Source organism: Pipistrellus kuhlii, unplaced genomic scaffold, assembly GCF_014108245.1.
Source record: "Pipistrellus kuhlii isolate mPipKuh1 unplaced genomic scaffold, mPipKuh1.p scaffold_m20_p_2, whole genome shotgun sequence".
Taxonomy (NCBI): domain Eukaryota; kingdom Metazoa; phylum Chordata; class Mammalia; order Chiroptera; family Vespertilionidae; genus Pipistrellus; species Pipistrellus kuhlii.
The window spans coordinates 94,382,454-94,398,753 of NW_023425515.1; the positions used below are offsets into that span (position 1 = coordinate 94,382,454).

The 16,300-nt window shown below is 40.2% G+C and overlaps 1 protein-coding gene across 4 annotated transcripts in view; it reads left to right on the forward strand.

The window, feature by feature from the left end:
* Positions 1 to 16,300, forward strand: part of LOC118722859 (ceruloplasmin) — an 89,756-nt gene that overhangs the window by 53,900 nt on the left and 19,556 nt on the right. For 3 of the 4 annotated variants that reach the window (XM_036444929.1, XM_045584096.1, XM_045584097.1), the window contains 7 exons: positions 661 to 868; positions 2,117 to 2,259; positions 3,463 to 3,591; positions 6,933 to 7,039; positions 8,717 to 8,933; positions 9,317 to 9,456; positions 10,018 to 10,180. In XM_036444929.1, coding sequence (XP_036300822.1) covers positions 661 to 868; positions 2,117 to 2,259; positions 3,463 to 3,591; positions 6,933 to 7,039; positions 8,717 to 8,933; positions 9,317 to 9,456; positions 10,018 to 10,180 — 1,107 coding nt within the window. Of the gene's footprint in view, positions 1 to 660; positions 869 to 2,116; positions 2,260 to 3,462; positions 3,592 to 6,932; positions 7,040 to 8,716; positions 8,934 to 9,316; positions 9,457 to 10,017; positions 10,181 to 15,360; positions 15,507 to 16,300 lie in introns of those variants that run through there. The other variant, XM_036444931.2, reaches the window with a different exon arrangement.

Here is a 16,300-nt window from a genome sequence, read left to right on the forward strand (position 1 = left end):
TCTCTATAGCCTAGATGTAGTGTTGGCTTGTCAATTCTTTGCAGTTAAATAATTTACACTAGAACCATAGCCATGCAAATTCAGAGACTCCCAAAGATCTGGCTCTGAATGAGCAAAACAAACAAAAAAAGTGAAAAAAAAATGCTTACTTTTTTCAGGCTTTTTTTGTTGTTGTTTGTTTCTTATGTGCCACTAAAAGGTAACCAGGTCCAGGGCAACCTTTCCTTCATTCATTACTCAAGTTCAAATTCAGCAATAAACAACAGAAATAAACTGTCTGCTCTCATGCAGCTGATAAGTACTCTGAAGAATAATCGGGCAGAAGGCTGTAGTGACTGATGAGGGTAATTGGGTCAAGTTTCCCTAAGGAGGTGACAATTAAAAAGTGATTTGAGTGAATGAGTGCATGAGATATTGTAGATATTTTGAAAAGAAATGTTCCAGGCAGAGAAAACAGAAAATGCAAATGCCCTGAGACAGGCAAACCCTTGACACGTGGCTTGGGTGGCATGAGTAGTGGGCCACATGATCAGAGGTGCGGGAAGTCAGCTGATGTAACCCAGGCCACAGTAAAGACTTTGGTGTTCTTTCTGAATGAAGTGAGGGACCATGGAAGGCACTGAGCAAAGGAGTCACATGTTTTCTCATTTACCTTTCAAGGGACTTTCAATGTTGAGTGCCTCACAACTGATCACTACACAGGTGGCATGAAGCAAAAATACACTGTGAGCCAACGCAGGCAGCAGTCTGAGAATCCAAACCTATACCTGGGAAAGCGTACCTACTTCATCGCTGCGGTGGAGGTGGAATGGGATTACTCTCCAAGCAGGAAATGGGAAAAGGAGCTGCATCGCTTACAAGAGCAAAGGTAATTTTCTAGGCGGATTCCCAATTTTTTTTAGTTTCTCTTTCAAAGAAGGCAGAATTATGTTAAATTGTAGTAAAATAAAGTTGTGCTAAATAACAAAATGCTTCCTATGCATCCTTCTCATTAATTTCAGTCTCTCTCAATTTTCTCACAGGAAATTTTTCATTTGTAGTTATTCATGTTTCTTTTCTATTGGACTGTCTTCTTATATTCATGTGCCCTTATCTTGTCACTGATTTTCAAACTTATACCACAATTAATGGCTCAGTTCAGAGCTAAAGTATTTTCTCTAACAACCATTTGCTATTTGTTATCTTTTCTCCAAAGATTTTGTTATTAGTCTATTAACCAGTTATTTCACATTTTTAAAGCTATTACTAGTATGTATGAAAGAAAATTTTAAATTGAGGGCAGTATTACAGATATGGTCTCTGCCCTCCAAGAAGTTACAGGAAAATATGGTTCAAAACTACCAATAAAAAGGGCTGGGTACCTTTTGAAAAAAATTATGGGAATAAAAAAATAAGTTCGGTTTGAATAGATGTTAGCTAAGGGTGGTGGTTGAAGCTACAGAACCATCCATTTAGAGCAGCCTGTCCCCACTATCATCTTCACCAGCCCTTTGTAGTATGACTGGGCAGGTGGGGGTAGGCATGTATTCAGATCTGGTTCATAACATGTAGCTGGGCAATGGTTACCTGGGCAGTTTGACTGCGATGGTGATTATGATTTGTGATGTAAAGGAGTAAAAGGTTATTTCAGTGATTGGGGTAAAACAGTCAAAAGGCCACAAGAGCCATTAGGAGTCAATAAAACCTTTAGGTAAAGGAAACATCTAGAAAAACATGGCTACATCAGTTCCTATAGATTAAAAACATACAGTATCCAGGGAACATGTCAGTGATGAAATCTGGACCCATATAGTTTTAGAGCAATAAATAAACCTTGGGTATGACCTCCTTTAATATATCACTTAAGAGGAGAAGAAACCAAGACTCCAATTAGAAATGACTAGCTGGAAGTCATTTTAGTTGCACAGTCTGGGCTCCACTCTGACTAGGTGCACTTTCTACTACCTGTGTCTATTTTTAAAGTCTTGCAGGAATGGGAGAGTGGTATTAAAAACTATCATAATTACTTATATAAAAATTATATGTTTATTCATAATTTAAAACTCAACTTTCACTTTCATTAAAATACTAATTTAGTTGTGTGTGTGTGTGTGTGTGTGTGTGTGTGTGTGTTAAGTGTTTCAAATAATGCGTTTTTAGATAAGGAAGAATTTTACATAGGCTCAAAGTACAAGAAAGCTGTGTATCGGCAATACACTGATGGCACATTCCAAGTTCCAGTGGAGAGAAAAGCTGATGAAGAACATCTGGGCATTCTAGGTACTCAGGTGTGGGCAAGGGATGTGATGGTCTATGTCCAGGAGTTTCATTTTCCCATCCAAGTACTAACCAGGCCCAACCCTGCTTAGCTTCCGAGATCAGACGAGATGGGGCGCGTTCAGGGTGGTATGGCCGTAGACCAGGAGTTTCATTTTCATGGTTCATGTATCAGTTACTTAAATAAAAATAGGAGAGTTCTAGTTGCTATATGGGAGGCTGCCAAATTAATGAACCACTTAATAAAGCCAATTAGATCTTTAAAAAATAAAATGTCACTCAATAAAAATGAGGAGCCTATAAATATGGCATAGTAAAATACTGGGTCAAAAGTAATATATTATCCCATATACTAATGAAATTGTATATACTTGGTGTTTATTAAACTGATGCTTATAGTTTGGGAGAATTACTAAAAATTACATTCTAATGAAATTCTTAAGCATATTCTCCATGATTCTCCCATCCCTCAAAAAAAAAAAAATCATAACTATTTACTCTTAAAATTAAGATGTAAATGATTAACTCTAAATGGAAGAAATTTATACATAGATGAGATAAGGAAAGAAAAAAAAAAGTGTTACTGTGCACACAGCAGGGGGAAAAGATCTCTTCAATTTTTCAGGAATCATTTTCAGAATGTTTCAGAACTTTACTAACACTGGTCTTGGGAATTTCCTTGAAAATTATCAAGTATAGAGGACACCACTGTGTTTCCACACTAACAGAGTTCCCCAGCCACCAGAGAAAGCCACCCCAAGGAGAATGCAGTGTTGCTGGTTCACAGAAATTCTCTCAGACAGGAAACAAACTACTATTGTCTGGAGAGGAGAAATGGGTGGGGTAGCCCCACCCATCCTTTTAAATACAGAGCTGCCTGCAGTTATTAGTTCATGCAGGGAAAATTCTGGAAGTCCGAATACTGAGATCAGGACTCCTGGCCAGGAATGAGTCACAGTGACTCACAGTGATTAACCTGCAGGGGGCTTTAGGGCCCAAACCTCCTCAGAGATTGCAGCCATACTGGTATTTTTATCCTGAATCCTCTGGAATGAGGTATAAACCAATAGTAATACAGCATGGAGCCACAGGAAGTAAAACAGACTAGGACCTTAATGCTAAATTATCCAATCTATGTTTTTATTCCTAAGTTAGAACTTCTGATCTGACAGCATATAAGCCACTCTTCCTCTTCACTCTTGCCAGGTCCACAACTTCATGCAAATGTTGGAGACAAAGTGACTATTATCTTTAAAAACATGGCCACAAGGCCCTACTCAATACATGCCCATGGGGTGAAAACGGAGAGTGCTACTGTTACTCCAACCTTCCCAGGTACTCATGGATGGGAGATTGCTATTGTTACTCCACCTTCCTAGGTATGCATGGGATGGAGTTGTGCAATAGATTTTACAGCTTCTCCACAAATGACTTGTCACAAAGGTATTCCTTCCAAATGATTGTTGCTTGAGAAAGTGAAAACGGTGGTCAAGAGGGTACACAGGGAAATGTGTCTGCATGTGTGTGACTGCATTCACCTACCAAAAAAAAAAAAAAAAAAATATGCATAGCACTGAGGAAGACATCTGATGGTGCTGGGCTTCCAGACACTCAGGTTTGAGCCAGCAGAGATGGTTTCTCTCCACGTAGCTAGAACACACCCAACAACACTGATCATCTTAAACATGGCTGAATGTTCTCCTGCCTGTGTCTGAGGATAGGATCCTAAGGACAGAGGCTGCCTCTTGCAATTTTAAATCTCTGGCATCTAACTCACTATCTGAAATGTATAAGAATTCAATAAATGTTTAACAGAGTAAAAGCTGAAATAACTTAAATTCAGAGGTGTATTTTCTTTCATAAGAACTGTATTTTTCATCTATTAGTTGTAAAATTGGCTCTTAGGGAGGGGCCTTTTCTCAGTAATTTAGCAGTTCCCAAATACAGTGTGGGGCAGAAGTAGGTTTATAGATATTCATATGAAAAACAATATAATAATTAATAAATAATAATATAAGCATCAACTCTGTTTTGTGTACTTAACTGTATATCAAGTGAGAAACAATACATTACTATATAGGGGAGTAGGAATATAAAGCCCTGACCTCATGATCCTTACAGTTTTCCTAAGGGAATAAACAATGTATCAAAAAATTAAGGTAGATGAGCCCTAACTGGTTTGGCTCCATGGATAAGAGTGTTGGCCCGTGTACGGAAGGGTCTCGGGTTTGATTCTGGTCATGGACACATACCTCAGTTGCAAGCTTGATCCAGGTCCTGATTGGGTTGTGCAGAATGTAACTAATCGATGTGTCTCTCTCACATCAATGTTTCTCTCTCTGTTTCTCTCTCTCTCTCTCTCTCTCTCTCTCTCTCTCTCTCTCTCTCTTAAAAAAGTATAATAAAATTTTAAAAATCAATGGAAAAACGTCCTCGGTGAGGATTAAGCAAAATAATAATAAAATTAAGGCAGATAAGAAAGAATAAGTGACAATGGCACTATTTTAGGTAGGGTGATCAAGAGGGCTTCTCTGAGGAGGTGCCACTGGTGAAGACATCCAAGTTATTAGAAGCAACAATCCACTTAGTTGTGAAGAGTTGTGTGAGAAGAGCATTCTACGTCCCAAGATGGGAAGGGACTTGGTATGTCTGAGGAAAGGGAGAGATGGAAGAGGTGAGATATGAAAGGACCTAAGAGGTCATAATCAGGACTTTAGATTTTTATCCTAAAAGCCCTGCAAGGGTATGAACTGGAGAGTGATGATCTCATGAACACTTTTAAAGGACTGTCTGGCTAATGTGTGGGTCAGTGACTGTAGGGGACAAGAGAAGAAGCAAGGATTGGTTAGAGGGTTGTAGTGATAATCTAGGTAAATAAATGAGTCTTGGACCAGTTTAGAAATGATAAGTTGTCACATTCTGATTTTATTTTAAAGCTTGTGTTAAGAGGACCTGCTGAAAGGCTGGGCATTAGGGAAAGTTAGGGAGGGAGGAGTCTAGACAGTGCCAAGGTTGGGCATTGGGCATCTGGTGACAGCAGAATATGGTGGAAATGGAGAAGGAAATGCCATTATTCAGCTCATGAAAATAAAGAGTATAGATGAAGAAACAATATATTCAGGAGGTAAATCTATGCTCTATTTTCAGTGAAATATTCTTCTTATGAAAAGGGTGAGGACATAGGGACAGAAAAGATGGAGGGCTTGAGGAAAAAGAAACTAGTCTATCACATCCCTCATGTCCTGCTTGATTCTCTAATAAAGGTTTGTTAGTCTTGGCCAATTATAGTCTGACAGAATGAATAATAGAGTTCTACTACATACATTGAGTTTATACTGCCTTTCATGGCTGAAAGTCAAGGTCCTGTGAGCAGCTGTACAGGAAGCCCTAAATGACTGGGAACAGAGATTGGCTGCAGAAGAACCCAGCACAAGTAGAGGCCTTCACAAGTCAGGAGAGTGGAGCAACTAGCCATCATTAGTGTGTCAAGGTCCAGAGTATAGTCCTATGTGTGACAGAGTTGTGACCACACAGTGTATAGTATGATAGACAGAATGGGACAAATTAGAGAGGTAAATGACCATGAGATCAAGGTCTGATGACTCTTCCCCAGCTATCATGAAATCACTGAGGATAACTGTATAAAAGGAGAAAAGGAAGGCCATGGTGAAGCGAGGGAGTCACAGGGTGTAGCACAGACACAGGAGACTGGGGCAGGTGCTAGCTCAGTGCGGATGAGGACAGTGTAGTAGAGAAACACACTTCAAGCTAAGAAGAGATCTGTTGCAATGTTTTCTCAAGTTGGGATATTGGAATTGCTACTGTTACTGAACAGCATCAAGGAATTTGATGTCCTTCGAGCACAAAGAGGCCAAAGTTCAAAGCAACAGTTTTCCCAGAAAAAAAAGATTTATTCATTAGGCAGGCAACTAGACAGAGAGGCAGGAGGGAAGACTCAAGTTTTCCTCAGACAAGGGCTTAGAGCAAATTTAAATGAGGTTAGAAAGAAGCTATACATATTAATTCTAATTCAAGGGCTCTTGGATCCAAGTTATCTATGGTAAGGATGGGAAGGGTGAGAGAAAGTATAAAGAAATTCCAAGTTGGCAGGATCTGACTGGGTGAGATCGAGGCACCCTTGCTTCAGCATACTGTCCTCGAGGCCCTGTGCAGCTAGGGGCAGATTTTGGTTCTGGCCACCTGTAGGACTCAGTGTTCATTTGGCTTTTTGCACCCACTCCAGCCTCTGAGCTCAGTCTGGCCTGGCTTGGTCTGGTGGTGTCCAGGCATTGTGAGGAGGCTTACTGTTACCTCCTGAAAGTCAAATCAACTAGGAGGGGAAAATCTATGAGGGTCTGGTTCAGTGTTTGGGCCCTATTTCACCCTCTCCTGGCAATTGTGGTACTGCATGCATGCCAAGTCCAGTTAATTCATAACTGACTAAGAAGATAGAAACGTGTATCGTACAGTTTATCATAAAACTAAATTTCTGAAAACAATTTTGAGTACCACTACTTTTTAAATCTAGTTTCCTTCACATTTCTGGTTTGTGGGTCACTGGTTTTTAAGACTAAGCCTGTATATAAATACATATGTACATATGTGTGTGTGTGTGTGTGTGTGCATATATATGTAAATATATCAAATATAACTGGATGCATCAATACTTAATTTAGGTGAAACTCATACTTACATATGGAAAATCCCAGAAAGATCTGGAGCTGGAAGAGAGGATTCTGCTTGTATTCCATGGGCCTACTATTCAACTGTAGATCAAGTTAAGGTAAACTTATATTATCTGTGTTCTGTGAAAAGCCCCAAAACACACACACAGCTGAAGGAAGATGAGTTTACAATTTCCTGTAGGCCAGTTCTACAGTAAATTCCCAGGGGAGTAAGTGGCTCTGCCATTCACTTCGGTTTCTTTTTGTTGATACATCTATGACTGCTGATTGTAGGTAACACAAATTTAAATATTAATCAATTTTTATTTCCCTTTCACATCAGAATACATAAATACAAAGAACTGAAACGTGATTTCAGAGCTCTATTATTACATGGTTTAAAATGCTGACCTCACCAATCACAGCACAACTAATATTGCCATTTGACTAAATATTCCAAAGCCTATAAAACACTGAGCAATGACAAATCAAATCAGGTCCTCAAATTCTTTTGTAGAATTAAATCTCTAGTCCCAATCTTTCTCCTGAGTTTCAGATTTGTCTATACACCTGTCAGTATACATCTCCACCAGCATGTCCCATGGGCACTGGAAACTCAGCAACTCTAAAATGGAAATCAAGATCTTCCTCCACCTCCTCCTGTATTTCCTGTTGTACTAGATAGCACCTAAGCACCCAATCTACTCAGTTGTTCAAGCTAGAACCCTGGATATAAAGTATCGAATGCACCCTCTTAGCTCCGCCAAGGAATTCACCTACATAGGCCTCAGCCCATTCCTTTTCTCCATCTTCATAGATCAGGTCCCTGTAATTTGCCTCCATGATGCAATAGCTTCCTGGTCTCTATTCTCTCCCCTCTCCAAGCCTTCCTTCACTCCACATTCAGGATGACTGGGCTAAAATGCAAATACACCACCATTCCATGTTTCAGTGGACACCTATGTCCCACAAGACAGAATCTAAAATTCCTAATCATGATACAACACAAAGGCCCTTCAGGAACGAACCTGCCACTACTAATGCCCAAGCAAACAAGCCTTTCCATAGGCCTAAGTCAACTGAGGTCTTCCTTCTGTGTTCATAGTACTGTACATACTTCCAGCACAGCAAGAGGTTCCTTCTTCTGCTCCTCTATTTCCCTGGCTAGACTGAGTTCCTACAGGGAAGGAGCTTTATATGATTCATCTCTGGAATTTCAGTGACTGGCATAGTGGCTGGCTTATGGAATAGACAAACCAACATTGTTCATTTGGGGTTCTTTAAATTGCTGCTCATTAGCTGAGTCAATATTTGGCCTCTGCACCCATACCACCTACCTGTAACTTACCACTGTTCCAATTTAACAGCTCCAAGTAGAAAGTTGCTGACTTGACTGTACCACATTGGGCAAAGTTTACTACCTAAATCAGTCCTTCCAAAATTCCTCAGGTCATGGGCAATAAGGTTCCCCTCCAGCTCTCTGATATCCTGACCTAGCTCTAGCTGCTGTTTCTCAGTGATTTACAGTGCCAGCCCCGTACACTAATGGCTCTCAGATTCGATTCCCAAAGGTATGTAACTGAGTTGCAGATTCATTTCCCAGTTCCAGTGAGTTATGTGCAGGAGGCAACCAATCGATGTGTCTCTTCAAATTGATATTTCTTTCTCTTTCTCCTCCTCCCTTCCTCCCTTCCATTTCCTCTAAAAATCAATGGAAAAAAATATCCTCTAGTGAGGATTAACAAACAAATCCTGACCTATATCACAAGGATGACTGAAACTTTTGTTCTTTTCAGGATCTCTATAGTGGATTAATTGGTCCACTGATTGTTTGTCGAAGACATTTCCTGAAAGTATACAATCCTATAAAGAAACTGGAATTTTCACTTCTGTTTTTAGTTTTTGATGAGAATGAATCTTGGTACTTAGATGACAACATCAAAACATACTCTGATCACCCTGAGAAAGTAAACAAAGACAATGATGAATTCATAGAAAGCAATAAAATGCATGGTATGATACATTATTCTAAAACTCTTTCCTTTCAAATACAATTATTTTGGAGGCTATTCATTTTGAAATGAACCACATCTGTCTCACTTTGTAAGTAAGGTAGTATTCTGTTCAAAGCAAAATCTATTTATTTCTCTCCTCATTCCAAAATCTCATTCCCTTTTAAATAAACTCAAATCAGGCTTAAGACTTTTGATGCTAAGTAACTAGATAGCAGTGTGACATTATTGACCTTAAAGTACTCATTTCCCTCATCTGTCATTAAATAACCTTTAGTAACTCAGAAAAAAATCCCATTCATTGACCTCACAATCATATTTTCTATGAAATAGCTCTAGGTTTACAATATCCTGAAAGGTAACATAAAATCATGTGCTTCCCAGCTATTAATGGGAGGATGTTTGGGAACCTGCAAGGCCTCACAATGCATGCGGGAGATGAAGTCAACTGGTACCTGATGGGAATGGGCAACGAGATAGACTTGCACTCCGTGCATTTCCATGGCCACAGCTTCCAATACAAGGTAAGAGCCAGCCATGATCATTATTCTTGCTCAATTTGACAATGTTTTAATACAAATGAAGAAAATATTTCCTCAGAGAGATTTATGGGAAACTGAAAGTTTCATAGATAACTATTTTCTAAGAGAGTGGCACATAGCAGTTTCAATTGCCATTACCAATCTTTGTTACATCTGGGACTCCTCCTGGGATTTGCAGTTTTTGCTAGATTTTCATGGAGTTTTGCTCATATATTCTTGGGTAGGGCATTTGAATAGAAGTGTTAGCAGAGAGGGTAGGAATTTTCCCTTGTGTAACACAAGTGCTCCAATAAAAAGCAAAGCATTGTCAAAGTGTAAGAGGTAACAGACCTCTTTCCTCTACATTTACCTGAAGGCCATAGTGCCAAGGCTTTAGCAGGAACCCAAGGACCACATATCCCACTGTTTATATTAAACACAGAAATATACAGGGGCTTTTTAAAAAAATCCTTTTGTCTAATATCTGAGCTGGCCAATGAAACATTTGAATGAATTCTCACAGATAATATACTTCACATAAATGTTGTCATTTTTCTAATTAAGCACAGGGGCGTTTATAGTTCTGATGTCTTTGACATTTTCCCTGGGACATACCAAACCCTAGAAATGGTCCCAAGAACACCTGGAATCTGGTTACTCCACTGCCACGTGACTGACCACATCCATGCCGGAATGGAAACTACTTACACCGTTCTACCAAATAAAGGTGAATATCACATTAGTGATCCCAAAAGTCACATACCCACAAGCACTACCTTGCCAAAATACTTCCCCTGATAGGAAGCATTTGTGAATTTGCTGTTCTTTCTTCCTCCTCTACCTTTGAACAGGATTTTTTTTTTATTACTAAATGGTATGAGATACTGCTTTTTTGAAAACAGCATCACTACTCCTTAAGCTAGTCCAAATGACACCAATTAGATGAAGTGCAATTATACTTAAAATGGATATAAGTGAGCAGTTATATCATCTATAAAGAAACTGATCATGGATCACACATTTAATTCTTAAAACTAGCTTTTTTTTTTCTAGGTGGTACCTGGTACACAAACATCCCTCCACCCCCCAAAAAAATTTCCCAAATAATCAATATAATTCAAACTATGCAATCAGGCAGAACAGTGTATTTCTTGGTTCTGGAGGGTGGGGTGTGTTCTTTTTAAGAACATATCTCTTTAATATATTTTTATTGATTCCAGATAGGAGAGATAGAAAAATCAATGATGAGAGAGAGTCACTGGTTGGTTGCCTCCTGCACACCACCTACTGGGGACCTAGCCAGCAATCTAGGCACAAGCTCTGACTTGGAATTTAACCATGACCTCCTGGTTCATAGGTTGATACTCAACCACTGAACCACACTGCCCAGGTGTGTGTGTGTGTTTGTGTAGGGGGGTGTTCTTGATTATTGTTTGTGAAAGACTATCTTAGTTTATTTGGCTGCTATAAAAAAATACAAAATTGGATAGCTTACAAAGAACAGAAATTTAATTTGACCCTTCAGTGTCAGGGGGTCAGCATGATCAGGTGAGGGTTGCAGACTTCTTGCTATATCCTCACATGGCAGAAAGGTCAAAATAGCTCTCTGGAGTCTACAAATCCCATTCACAAGGACCCCACTCTCATGACCCAATCAATTCCCAAAGAACTACCTCCTAAAACCATCATCTTGGACATTAGGTTTTCAATATATAACAATTTTGGGTGGTAGGGGAGGTGAGAGTGACAGAAACATGCAGATCACAGCGAAGATCCTAGGAGAAAACAAAATATAAATTTCCCCCTCCCCCACCTCAGCAGGAACACTCCCCCATAGATGTACAAGCACCCACTCACAGGAAAACAAATAGCTCTTTTGTGGATAAACTCTAACACAATGTGTTATATGAAAAGTAAAATTCCAGCTTTATGGCTGTGAGCTCTGCTCTTTTCTGGGTCTTCTGAGTTCAGAATTGTTGGAATTGGCAAAGGCAAACCCTACAGGGGGAAATTATGTAGAGAAAATAACTCCTTGTGTTTCCTAAATATAGGCATAAAGGGAACTTATAAATGGAAGAAAATATAGAAGTAAACATATTTCAAAAATCAAAAATCACAACCATCAGTGCAAATGAAAAGATTTAATTTCTCCTGGGTCTTACATAAACATCTTGCACCATAAAAAAATTGCTTCCATGAAAAATTTTGATCACAAAGAGCATACTGAGCACCGGAACACCCAAGACTCACACAGGCAAACAAACCTCCAGGCTTCATGCCAGCAACTGATGAGCAGGGAGGATCAAAGAGAAAGAGAAAACCTGAGACTCTAAAGAACATTAGCATACACACTTAACATACAAAAAAATTTGGTTCTTATTCAGAAAAATAACCAAGGGCAAGAGAACAGTTAGGTAAGAAATCCAAGCATGCAAACTGCTGGCACATAGAGTATGCTGCTATAAGCAACCCTACACAGACAAGAAAAAGGTTTCCCTGCATAATGAGTCTAGAGAAGAGAGAGACAACTGCTTGCTTGGTTAACCTGTTAACCGGGGAGCTCCCTTTTTAATGACACAACCTGTAACGGGCGCCTACTCTTTCACTAGGACGTGTCAGTACGTCACGCCCGGAGGACGTAATTTCATGTTATTTTTATTTATTTATACTTAATGAAAATAAATGAAATATATATATATATATATTTTCGTTTATTTATATATATATAAAGCACAAAGGAAAATACAAAATTACAAAAAAAAAAAAAAAAGAAAAGAATACCGACAAAAAAAAAATGGACACATCGAATTAAAAAATTATAAATTTTACAAACAATGATAAAGATTACAAAAATAGCCGAAACCGGTTTGGCTCAGTGGATAGAGCATCGGCCTTCGGACCTAAAGGTCCCGGGTTCGCCAGGACCGGTTTGGCTCAGTGGATACAGCTTCGGCCTACGAACTGAAGGGTCCCGGGTTCGATTCTGGTCAAGGGCATGTACCTTGGTTGCAGGCATATCCCCAGTGGGGGGTGTGCAAGAGGCAGCTGGTCGATGTTTCTCTCTCTTCGATGTTTCTAACTCTCTGTCCCTCTCAATTTCTCTCTGTGTAAAATCAGTAAAATATAAATTTTTTTTTTAATTAAAAAAATAAAGGTCCCGGGTTCGATTCCGGTCAAGGGCATGTACCTTGGTTGCTGGCACATCCCCAGTGGGGGGTGTGCAAGAGGCAGCTGGTCGATGTTTCTCTCTCATCTCATCGATATTTCTAACTCTCTATCCCTCCCCTTTCCTTCCTCTCTGTAAAAAATCAATAAAGTATTAAAAAAAAAAAAGATTACAAAAAATATATACCATCCCTCTCGAGGCGCAACATATATTTCAAGGACGTACTCATACGTCCTACCCATTCTCGATATTGTTTACGTTTGACGTATTTATAGGTCCCGCTCAGTTAACAGGTTTTAAGAAAGGGGAGATTATCTTAAAAAGCCACAGAGATGCCCTAGCCAGTTTGGCTCCATAAATAGAGCATCAGCCTGTGGACTGAAGGGCCCCAGGTTCAATTCCGGTCAGGGGAGGGCTCGATCCTCAGTAGGGGGTGTGCAGGAGGCAGCCAGCCGGTCAATGATTCTCTCTCATCATTAATGTTTCTATCTCTCCTGCCCCCTTCCTCTCTGAATTAGATAAAAATACATATTATAAAAAATAAATAAATAAAAAAAAAGCCATAGAGAAGCCCTGGCTGATGTGCCTCAGTTAGTTGGACATCATCCTATGCACCAAAAGCTTGCTGGTTCAATTCCCAGTCAGGGCACATGTCTAGGGTTGTAGGTTTGATCCTCAGTGGACAGCATCCAAAAGGCACACTATTAATGTTCCACTCTCACATCAATGTTTCTCTCTCTTCATCTCCTCTCTCTTTAAAATCAATAGAAATAAAGTAGGGAAGTTAAAAAATGAAAAAAAAAGGCCATAGAGAAAATTGTAGAAAAAATGAAAAATGTGAAGGAAAAACGGACTACCAAATAGGCTGCTTAGGGCAACCAGGCCAGCAGGGAGACAGGTAGGTTAGTGAGGGATGACCAAACGACTGAACAAGCAGGCTGCGTGGAGCAACCAGGCCGGCAGGGGGTTAGTGAGGGACGACCAAATGACTGAGCAGCGACTACGTGGGGTGACCAGGCCGGCAGGGGGGACAGTTGGGGGAGACCAGGCTGGCAGGGTGTGGGGGAGGTGGGGGAGTGGCAATGAGGGACGATCAGGCCGGTGGGGGTAAGGAGGGAGGAGTAGATAGGGGTGACCAGGCCAGCAGTGGGGAGCAGTTGGGGGCAACCAGGCTGGCAGAAGGGCAGTCAGGGGTGATCAGGCAAGCAGACAGGTGAGCAATTACGAGCCAATGGTCATGAATTTGAGAGAGGGATGTCCAACTGCCAGTCGGACATCCCCCAAGGGGTCCCAGATTGGAGAGGGTGCCGGCTGTGCCCCCATGTATGAATTTTGTGCACCAGGCCTCTGGTTTCTATTAAGTAGTCAAATCCAGTATAATATTGGTAAATATCTAACCCAATATTAACTTAAATGAAAATGAATTTTAAAAACTCATTTGGACATAACGTCAAACTTAAAGAAAAACTGAAAGAGCAGTAAATACACCCTTCACCCAGTTATCTAGATGTTACAATTTTCCACGAAATGTTGCTCTTTTGTACAGCCACATCTGCTCTTTTATTCTCTCTCCTAGCTCCCTGTCTCTCCTCATATCTACATTATATATACATTATAAATATATTAGATGCCCAGTGGAAGAAATTCATACACAAGTAGGGTCCCTAGACCTGGCCAGCGATCAAGGCTGATCTGTGGGGAGACCTGCAGGGTGATCAGAAGCCTGCAGGCTGGGGGCAGCTCCTGCATCAAGCATCTGCCCCCTGGTGGTCAGTGCATGTCATAGCAACCAGTCATTATGCCAGTAGTTCTACCGTTCAGTCGATTTGCATATTAGGCTTTTATTATATAGGATATACTTATATTCCTCAAAACAACAATATCCTGATGCATAAACACAGCACACATATCAAAATCAGGAACTTAAAAGGGATCCTAAACTACATACCCTTTTCCAATTGCCCCAACTGTTCTATTCACATTCTTCCTAAAAATGAAAACCATGCTCAGGTGTCACATCCAGCCAACATGAATTCATGCATTGAGTGTGTGTGTGTGGGGGGGGGGGGGGGGGAGGGCTGTTCTCCAGCCTGGTCTGTTACCTCTCACAGTGCAGGAGCCCCATGATCAATCTCTCCAAAGAGTTGGGCCCCTGCCCACCCATCCAGGGCTCCTTGATGGACTGCCCCAAAGAGGTATGCCTAGGCCGGAGCCGGGGGTCCCGCCCACAGCTTTGCTGCATGGAGCTGCTGGGACATGCCCCTGGTGTCACTGTGTGGAGCCACCAGGACACGCCTTGGTGGCTGCATGCAGGGACACAAACCCGCCCCTATGCAGAGCTGCTGGGACCCCCAGCATCGCCACACACTGTGGGACCCAACTCTACGCCACGCACGCAGAGTCAAGTCCCAGCCCACCCATACATGCCCACTGTGCATGCAACCTCCAGGTGATGGATTGTGTCAGTGAGAGGGTGTGATGACCACATAGGTTTTTATTAGTATAGATAAGAATCTTGGGGAAGGTGAAGAGGGAGGGAAGTAATTTTTCTTCAAACAAAGCAATACTGGAAAGAAAGACGTGTTTTTAAACATAGAGCAAGCAGAAAAATATAAATGTATCTAGAATAAACAAAATAACTAATATTTAAAAATTAGTATATACTTAAAGCACCATGTACATTTTTAATCATATGATATATACTATTTTTAATAATGGTCTTAAAATTTCTTTTTCTATAGAGACCAAGTCTGGCTGAAAGAAATAAATTGGTGTTAAGTGAAAAGAAAAAACAACCACCACCAATTCATTATAATGTATGTGAAAGTGTTGAATAGAATGTTTACTTAGGAATGTCTATAAACATTAAAAGAAGACTGAAAATATACACTTCTGTGCATTTGTGGGAAAACTGTATTACACTGTTTCTTTCACATGAAAAGCTCAACAGACTATTATACATGGCCTACACTAACACACTAGGTACTTTAATTTTATTTTTTCATTTAATAAATCTTTATTGTTCAGATTATTACAATAGTTTCTCCCTCCCCCCATAGCTCCCTTCCAACTGGTTCCCACCCAATACTCTGCTATTATCACCCCCCCCCCACTGTCCTCATCCATAGGTGTACAATTTTTGTCTAGACTCTTCCTGCACTCCCCATATCCCTTTCCCCCCTGAGAATTATCAGTCCACTCCCTTTCTATGCCCCTGATTCTATTATATTCACCAGTTTATTCTGTTCATCAGATTTTTTATTCACTTGGTTTTTGGGCTCACTTGTTGATAGATATGTATTTGTTGTTCATAATATTTATCTTTATTTTTTTCTTCTTCCTCTTCTTTAAGAATACCTTTCAGCATTCTATATAATACTGGTTTGGTGTTGATGAACTCCTTTAGCTTTTTCTTATCTGTGAAGCTCTTTATCTGACCTTCAATTCTGAATGATAGCTTTGCTGGGTAGAGTAATCTTGGTTGTAGGTTCTTGTTATTCATCACTTTGAGTATTTCTTGCCATTGCCTTCTGGCCTGCATACTTGTTGAGAAATCAGCTGACAATTATATGGGTGCTCCCTTGTAAGTAACTACCTGTTTTTCTCTTGCTGCTTTTAATATTCTCTTTGTCTTTTGCTCTTGGCATTTTAAGTATGATGTGTCTTGGTGTGGTCCTCTTT